Here is a 9,783-nt window from a genome sequence, read left to right as displayed (position 1 = left end):
TTTGTTGTTGTTGGCTGTGTAAGTTCAAACCCTCATGCTCCTTTTATTTTTTATTAGTCCACCTCCTCCCTTCGATTGTCATTGAATTTCAATTGGCATCATTGTGATTGTGGCTGTCGTGAAGAACCTTTCGAATTTAACCACTTGTTTTCATTCTTCTTTGTCCTACGGTATGCCAATATATATATATATATTTATTTATTTATTTACTTATTTTGGGTGTTGTTGGTTGAATGAATGCTTACATAATCAAGTTAGATGGTTTATTAGAACTTGCCACTAAATGGAATTTGGTTTGGAAGTTGAATTGGATTGGATTGTGCTATTTGTAAATTAAAAATTTGGAAAAAAAAAGAAAAAGAAAAAGGAGGAAAGAAGAAGAAGAGATTGTTGATAGAGGGCTAAGGAAACATTTATTTATGAGTCAATTAGAATGCTTACAAAGTATTTGTTGATAAGCCTAAAAGAGTAATTGGTGAAATTAAAATAGTTAATTTCTAAATAGAAGTTTAGTTATGTATGTATGCGATTGTTTGTGTTCATAGGCAATGTGATGCTAAGCTTGAAATGTTTAAGAGAGGAACTTAGCAAAATGCAAGGTGTTCAATTTTCATACTATTAGTTTTAAAGGAATGTGTGTAAGTAGTGATTTGATTGTTAAATTGGGATTCTAAAATACTTAGAGTAGATTGTTTTAAATTAATCTTTAAGATACAAAAGGGATGGAAATGTCTTCTCTTGCTTTAGTTGAATTTTTGATAAACTACTAAATCAATAATGAATTTATTATTGTATATTTTAGGTTGTGATGTTATTTTGGATTGAATTTAAATGTCACCAAATGCTTAGAAATTCTTTGATAAGTGATTTTAGAATTATAATTTATTTATTAAGAATTTGATTGAATCATTCGAGATATAAGTGAGAAGTTGAAAAGGAGTAAGCTTTAAAAATTATTGAAAAACTCTCAAGTGAATAGGTAATATCTCAAGTAATTTCTTGCAAAGTGTTTATAGTATTTCTTTATTTAAATTTTAAATTTTGATATTTTTCTTTATAAGTTGTATAAACATTCTTATAAATTATATTTTTATGATTTATGTTATGAATAAGAATTGATTGAAGTTGATATATAATAAACGGTCCAAATTTTTAAAACTCTATGTTGATATGAAAACTTTTAATACAATAATTCGTGCAAGGAGGAAACGAAAATGAGTTTAGAAATGGAAGATAGTAGTTAAACTATATATTTTGAAAATGAAATTATTGAGGTTTTTTTTTTTCAACTCTTTGCACACTTGATAATTTTTACTAAATGGATTGAGTTTAGAATGCTGGATGTTAACGACAGTTCTGTTAGCTCTTGATGCGTCATGATACACCTAGCTAACAGGGTGCTTGTAAAAGTGCTAGCCCCATGCACAAGTCAACGCATGTAGAACAGAGGAATGGATATTCATAAATATCGTACTCACGCTTGTTTCGTGGGCTTCTAGCCGTGCTTATTGGTGATTTACCCTTATAGATTATGTGTTCATGCTTATTAGTTACTTACCCTCGTAGACTGTGTGTCTATGTTTGTTAATCATTCTAATTAAGTCTTGCTAAAATGTGAAATTTCGAAAATTATTGTTTTTAAATTTATTCTAATAAATAAATTATTGTTTAATTATATATGATTTTATTCTAATTAAGTCCTGCTAAAATGAGATATACTGTCAGATAATATAATTGATCCTGCACCTCTTATTGATCATTGAGGGGCTTTATTAGTTTTTGGACGATGGAAGAACGCTTCAATTGTTTATTTTAATGTAAATAGTCATTGTATTATGTAATGATAGTTAGTGCTCCACGTATGCCGTAATTAGGTCTTAGTTTTATTTTGCTGATATGTAATCTGCTGCTGTGGAGCTAATCTCCTTTACTAGATTGATTGGCTGGTTTTGTTATTGTAGGAATTTTGAGAGATTTAAATTATAGGGGAGGTTTTTCCGAAATTTCTACAAACACTTAAGACTTTATGAACCTTATAAACATAAAAAAATTATATATTGATAATTTAGCTTAATGTTTGGTTAATTAAGGCTTATAAAATGTAAGGTTATCTCATATTTCATATTAATCGTACCCTTAAAATTAGGGTGTGATAGTATATTTCATTTGTTACTTCTTATATTTTTCGTGTGAGGGTTTCGATAGGTTACAATGGAAAGCATTGAAGAGTTCATCTTGTGGGCTTTGACTATTCTTTGGTTTGGCATGGGTCATTTGTTTTATTATTTTGACATGACTTAGATTGAATTTGAAATAATGTTTTTCAGTATGCTGATAATTTAGAGAAATGATTTTAGCCTGTATGTATGTGAAATTAGGCTAGCCCCATTTTATATAAAATATTATTTAGAAAGATTTGGTTTTTATTTTTGGGGCTTACCGATAATACAATTCTGTTTTATGGTTGTGGGCCGATGTTGGTTTAAAAATTTTGGGATCCCATATTTAATTAAATGATAGATAGTTGATAAATTTATATTTTATTAAAAAATGAGGGTTTTACAAGTTATGATATATTGAAAGCCACTTAGTACAAAGTCTTGTTATAGGATTCAGAAGTTAGAACCGATGTGTTGGCCCTGTGCGTTTCCCTTTACTCAATAGGCCCTGACAATATGGGTTGAGTCATTTTGAACTCAAAAACTTTAATTTATCTCCAAGACACCAACATAGATTGAGTTTAGCAAAAAAAAAAAAAAAAAACTAATCTCTCATAATATGGTGAATGAAGGAGAATATTCAATCATGACTCGAATAAGAATTTTTCTAATTAAAAGATACCTGTAAGCAAATAAAAACCAAAAAAAAAAAAAGTTAGGCAAACCCTATGTGTTTGTTTAAGCTTCATATTTCACAGTTTCAAGAGTATATATCAATTGTGTTGGGAAAATGTAGTAACGAAAATAAGAAAAAGACTTTAATACATGATAAAACACTTCTGATAAAGAATTATTACCTGTGTGCTCGAGATTATATATTGTGTTGTTTTAAATTGCAGCAAAGCCTCTTGACATATATATTAAAATGTTAGTTAAATTCATAACATCACCATGATCATGGAAGATGGGTATTTATAAATAGAGGAAGATTCCTTAGGAAATTGTCCACCTTCGGATCCAGTTTCGCCTTTCGGCACACCAATTTGGATGGTCTGATGAGATTTTGTTTTTATACTTTTAATAAATACATAATTTAAAATAAAAATAGTGTTATAATTTTCACTCTAGAAAAAATAATTTTTTATATAAAAAATTACAAGGTAAAAAATTCTAATTTGAACAATTAAAATTAGTTTTGAATGACCCAGATTTCATCATAGCAGTATATCCAAACCAAATCCAACTATTCTATACACCTATATGTTGAGAGAAAAAAATTATATCACATAGTTTAAAAAAATTAGTTAATTATAAAATAAAAATATTGAACCAAAATATTCTATGTTAATCAATATAAATATGCATTAATTATTTTTTATTAATATAAATTATGAGGCTGATTTAAAAAATATTTAATAAATTTTATTGAAATGACTGATTTTATTTATAAAAAAATATAAGTAAAAAGTGATAATTTTTATGACAATAAAAAACAAAAAGAGTAGGAAAGACAATTTTCTTTTTCCCCCAAAACATAAGATCATTTCTTAACATATGCCTAACTAATCACATCCATTATGGTGGAAGCATGGAATTTTCCTCCAATTTGCCACGTGGAACTAGCTAAAGTGATAATAAATGTAATAGAGTGGGAGGTGAGCATAAAAGTTAAAGCTTAAAATTTTGCTAATGTAATAAAAAGACAAAAAAGTCCCTCAAATTTGGGTGCTAGTTTGAGGAACCTAGTATGATAGTACCTGCATTGACCAGTTCAAGTTTATCAAAGTTAATGAGTGCGATAAAGCATTACTTGTTGGTGCAATTCAATTCATTTGCACTTATTTTTTATATATTTATCTCGCCAATGTAAACAGTCTAAATTTAATTTAATTTAATATTAAAAATGTATTATAATTTTTAAAATTAATTATCTAGATATATTTTAGATAGTGAAGATTTAAAAAAATTTTATATTTTTTTTATAAATTTTTATTTTCATAATATAAAATAAAAATAAAACAATTTTAAACCTTACCTATGCAAATTTAATTTGGGCCACTCATTTCATGTCCTAATTTCAGTGGAAGGGCAGAGGAGGGAGGACCTAGCCAGTCAGCATAGTCGAGAGAGAAGCTAAGTCCCTTTGTCAGTGCCTTCGGCGGTTGCTTCTTTTGGGCATACTTCATTGGATCTTCAAAGTCTTAGGCCTAATTAGAGTTTATTTGGCCCTAGACTTGAAATTCCACATAAAGCAATATTTTGCGAGGATACATAGACTTTTTCCCCAAAATTTCATCAACATATATCAACATTTAAAGCCATAAATTGAATATTTTAAGGAGTATATATAGATTGAATGTATTGATAATCATATTATTAATTAAAAATAAAATATTAAAATTATTCGATTAATGATAAAATCTTGATGAGTGATTTTCGGAGTTTGCATAAAAATAATATTATTAGTTGATAAGTAATGTCAATCTAGACCTCTTCTATAACGCCACCTAGTTCCCATAAGGCCCTTTCACATTTAAAATTAGTGGCAATCAAACCACAATCTTCAAGACAACTTAGAGTGTTTAATCTCCTTTTCTCAATTGATAAAACATATAATTATTTAAATAAATGTATATGATATTAATTTGTTAATCTAGGGTATTATAAGAAATAAATGTTTTTCAGATATTTTACATCTACCTCTCTTAAGTTAAAAATGCTATTCCTATAACAAAATTACTCAAGAGGCAGTCAAAGCACTCTAATATGTTTACATGGGTTCAAGAGTGTGTGTGTGTGTGTGTGTGTATATGTATATATATATTCCTATCTTGATGTTAAATTAGAATAAATTTCAATCTCATGTTACTTAATCCTATGTCCAATAAGAGTCCCTTTTCCAATTCAAAACCTAATCCCTAATTTCATAATTAACAGTGGCCAAGATTACATAGACAAGTAAAAAAGATTGAGTAAATAAAAAAACTAATTAGTTCAAACATGCCGTAATTCATAAATTATATTAGTTCATATATAGCTACTCAAGGTCAAGAAAAAATTACTCACATATGGCTCTAATAACAACAAACTAAAGAAATAGATACATTGAAATAAAGAGATAGCTAGTGGAGTATGTAAAAAAAAAAAACTTAATCAAAGCAATCTTAAGCCAAACTCTTAAATTTTAATTAATCTCCCAAGCTTCTTCAACTTTTCTTTGACATCATTTTCCCTCTAGCGATGACTTCTTGTTGTAGAAATTGGTAGATGTCCAAACTAAATATTTTCAAACCCTTAAATTGGTTTGGATTTCAAAACTTTGTGTTATGCCAAAAATTTACACTACAGTGAATCTTTCTTTGCTAGAGAGAAGGCATCTATACATTATTTCTTACCAAATCCATTCTTTTGGACTTGGTCAGGCCTTGAACATGAACTTGGCCCAAAATCCAACTCAAAATTGATCACTATCAATTAGTAATTTCCTCAATTTCTTTTAAAAATGAACCCAATTTATTGTAAATAGCACCAAGATGACTGCCTTTTAAATGTAATTATTAGTGAATAAAATTTATGAAACATTGGGAGTGATTAGTTGTTTAGTTTACAAATGAAAGAATACCGAAATTAAATAAGGACAGGCTAAAAGATTAGAGAAAGACTAACCAAGTAAAGGTAATTAAATAAGAAATTAATGACAATTAGGTTCTTGACAAAATCTTTTAAAGAATGAATTACAAATATTGATTCTGCAAACAAGAATTGCAATTACAAACTAAGAGTTATTTAAAAATTAGATCTTTTATTTGCAATTGGAGCTCCTAAATTTAAAATTGTCTAAATCAATATTTACAGTTTATTTTTCAAAAATTTTATTGAGGACCTAATGGTTCTTAATTCTCTATTTTGGAATTTTATTATCATTCTCTCTATTTTGTTTTCTGGCACCATGCATTGAATATAGATGATAACTTTTTGACAAAATTATACTTTTAGTCCTCTAATTTTATATAAAATTTTAATTTAGTTTCTTAATTTTATAAAGTATTTTTTCAGTTTTTTAATCCTAATGATATTAGTTTTAAATGATTATTTTTTATTTCAATCATTATCATTTTCAAAAAAATTAAACTTAATATGTCAATATTTGAAAATATTTTATTAACAATCTTAAGTTTAATTTAAAATTTTGTTGTAACGAAATTAACAGTGTTAGGGTTAAAGGATTGAAAAGATACTTTATGAATTTAAATGATAAAAATAAAACTTTATATAAAGTTTAAGAGAGAAAGGTGTATTTTACTTAAAATTTAATATTTAGGCCATTTTGAGGATAAAAATATTTTGAAATGGTAAAAAAGACTTAAAGCTTGTTTGGATAACCATAAAAATTAAAACACCTTCAAATTACATTTGAGATATACTTTTACTAAATTTAATAGATAGTTGGATTTTCAAATGGACTTTTGTAAAATGTAGCCTGAAAACAAACACACAATTAATTTGGCTTTACAACCATTATTGTAGTCCCACTAACAAAACAGTAACGAAAGTAACAAATCAAAACAGCTGTCACCCTTCATCAGAGGCTCCTACATGCGCACAGCAGATAGAGGCAAACCGAAGCGAGGAAGATGGAAAGCAACAAAACGAGAGAGTAGGGAATAATATTTACGGACTGGATTGATTTGGTTGGCTTCATCATCTTGAGACTCTCGATCACTTTCAACATCTTCTTCAACAAAAATGTCATTGCTACCATAAAATGAAATAAGAATAATCCATATAAAGAAATCTCCAAGTTGACGAACAATGGGAAGACGACATCCAAAAGGAAACCTTCCTAAGATGCGAACAAATATGATGAAGAAAATGGAGATGAATCCAATGACACTAATGACATCTGCAAGCAAAGTGTTATTGCTGATAACCAAACGTATAGCAGCTAGGAATGCCACAGGCATGGTTGTAAGAGCAACATAAACAAAAATCTTAGCGAGTCCGTACGCTCTTTCTGCAAAACGAAGATCACCCAGCGGGACCTTGAGAAGAATAGCAGAACCAATGGTGGCGCTGTACATAGCTATTGTGTTGAAAGCCGTGAATATCTTGAATAGTGTTTGGTGAGTCAAAAGTGCCAAGCCTCTCTGTTTTGTGATTGGGTCATCAGAAGAGTAAAACCCACCTGGTACCGTGAAAGCAGCTGCAAATGTCACTGTAGCTATCATATGGCCACAAGTATGAGTGTTTCAGCTGCGTCTTTCACTTTCCAATCTTCATTGGCTGATACTTCCCGGGGCACACCTAGCATATTTGCCTTGAGCAGCACCCCAGCTCTTCTTAAAATCACATCCGCTAAGAACTGCATTATAATTGAATCAAACAAGTACGCGTTGCATACTTTAGAGCTGTTTGGTGGCCAGAAAGGATGTGAATGAAATAAATTAAAAAATAAAATAAAATTAAATTATCCTCTCTTTCATGATAAATATAATAAAACCCAATACCAAATATTATTAATGTAGGAATCATCATATCTTTCACAAACTTTTATGCAAAAATCAAGACTCTCAACCTTATGAATTAAATTACGCTTCTCTCGTTATGAACATGATTGACATATCTCTCATTTACATATTGCTCATTTTATTTTTGTCTTTGGTTCTCCAATCCATTCCATTTCCTATCCTTTCAGCAAGAAAACGAACCTTATATTCTTCTATAAAATCAGAAGACACAGCTGATCATAGATACGCATTAATCATATATACCTCTTGACGTGTCATTGGAGTTTTACATCGTATCCAAACAACGTCTCGTGCTGTTAAACCTTCATTATTGACCAGATTCGCATTGATATGTTTGTCTTGTGAAAGAAGGAGCAGAGTCCAAAGACGTAGGTTTTTTGAAGCCAGGTGCAGCGGGGTATCTCCATACAAGTCTCTCTCATTGACAGTGTGAGGATGAATCTTAGGATTTTCCAGTAAGCATTTTATCACATTTGTGTGTCCCTTGATTGCTGCAACGTGAAGAATGTTTTGTCCTTCATTATTCAGGCAAAATCCAGCATCAGACCACGGAATTTCAAGCAGATTTTTTACCACTTGAACATGGCCCTTTTCGCAGGCGGGTGGATCGGAAGATTGCCGTCTAAGTTTTGCTGAAAAGCAAAAAAGGGAGAAGAATATTTTGACATGATATGAACACCTCCCAAGAAACCAGCGTATGTTGCATAATGAAAGGGAGTGTTTTGTCTTTCATCTTTTTGATACATGAGCTCTTTTGGTCCTTCCCTCACTATGTATTTCAATAGTTCTTCACCCAAAAACAAACACATATTAGGTGCAAGAAAATCAAACTGATCAAAAGCATCAAGCATGTTATAATTTATGAGTAAATATAGATACATGTACTGACCAGTATTTCGTTCTAATATCGCGGCATGAAGCGGAGAGTCTCCGCTTGAAATGGCCTGGTGATCTGAAGGAATTGCAATTTTCTCTAGGAGACAAGCAAGAATCACCATATTCTTTGTCGTGACGGCCAAATACATTGGTGATTTGCATCCATAATTCTTGTTCCAAGTCCAATAGGCAGCCAAAACACTTCTCCTATGCGCATTTAAAAGCAGAACCACCCCATCTGAATGCTCGCTCAAAACAGCTTCGTGCAAAGCTGTCCTCTGATAATTATTTCTCAACATTAGAAATTCGGCTTTATCTATCAATTCGGCCTTCTTTGATATAACCAGGAGAATAGCATTGATCGCTTCAATATTCTTTGCTCGCGAAGCAACATGAAGTGGAGTATCACCTTTCTTATTTCCCTTACTCAGAAGATTGGGATAGTGAGAAGCAATCAGCTCCACAACTTCTTCTCTACCAAACTCAGCTGCAACATGAAGCAACGAATCACCAGTGGGAGTGACATTATTAAAAAGGGTGGCCAAATCAACTTTATTCACTGTACATTCTGACTTCAAGAGTGAAACAAAGCCATCTGCATCTTTTTCCCGATCACAAACAGCCTTGTACAATTTATAGAACACGGTTGAAAATTGTGGCATCACTAACATCATGCTTCCAGTTGACTGCTTCTTATCATCATGTGACCAGCTGAACTTCTTCTCCATCAGTTCACGCATCTCTTTGCCACATTGAGACCTCCAGTCTGAATGGTTCTCTTCCGTATGAATTTCTACATCATCCGGATTGCTCATTACAACTAGCGCTATAATCAATTATGCAAGGCGCAAAATGTTTGTGAGGTTAACTGTGGTTGGCCTTTGCATCATATATGAAGTCATTTATTTTAGGAAAAATTATGTGTAAATCCCATCGAGCAAATTATTTACAATGAGTCCCACAAAATAAAAAAACCACAGCAATGTCCCTTGAAATCTTGAGGTAAGTTGAAATTGGGGTACAAAGATAATAGTAAATACTGAAGCAACAGTTGTAAAAATAATAAAGTGATAGTTGTAAATTATTGATAAGATAGTTGTAAATAATTAGTGTTAAATTTTATTAGTAACGTATGATCGGTTTAACTATTAAATATGTGAAGTTGCAGTTATAAAATATTAAAATGATAGTTGTAAAGTATTGATGAAATAGTTGTAAAT

The 9,783-nt window shown here is 30.5% G+C and overlaps 1 protein-coding gene across 1 annotated transcript; it reads right to left on the bottom strand.

The window, feature by feature from the left end:
• Window positions 1–7,383: 7,383 nt before the first annotated feature.
• On the bottom strand, window positions 7,384–9,378 carry LOC129298505 (protein ACCELERATED CELL DEATH 6-like). The gene is made up of 3 exons (XM_054936923.1): window positions 8,367–9,378; window positions 7,931–8,319; window positions 7,384–7,521 (listed from the first exon to the last, which is right to left on the bottom strand). Exons 1-3 carry the CDS (start codon window positions 9,376–9,378, stop codon window positions 7,384–7,386), a joined length of 1,539 nt encoding a protein of 512 aa, XP_054792898.1.
• Between the last annotated feature and the right edge of the window lie 405 nt (window positions 9,379–9,783).

This window comes from Prosopis cineraria, unplaced genomic scaffold (genome assembly GCF_029017545.1).
Source record: "Prosopis cineraria cultivar Desert tree isolate PC_DT_omini unplaced genomic scaffold, ASM2901754v1 PC834, whole genome shotgun sequence".
NCBI classification, from domain to species: Eukaryota; Viridiplantae; Streptophyta; class Magnoliopsida; order Fabales; family Fabaceae; genus Prosopis; species Prosopis cineraria.
Note: the sequence above shows the minus strand (reverse complement) of the source record. Positions and strands in the feature narration are given on the sequence as shown.

Bases quoted from the DNA above. Each gene is read 5' to 3' on its own strand.
- LOC129298505 (XM_054936923.1), bottom strand. From the start codon at position 9,378: ATGAGCAATCCGGATGATGTAGAAATTCATACGGAAGAGAACCATTCA. The intron at 8,320-8,366 runs GTGTTCATATCA...TTTGCTTTTCAG, and splicing joins ATACGCTGGTTTCTTGGGAG to CAAAACTTAGACGGCAATCT. The intron at 7,522-7,930 runs GTATATATGATT...ATTATAATGCAG, and splicing joins CTCCAATGACACGTCAAGAG to TTCTTAGCGGATGTGATTTT.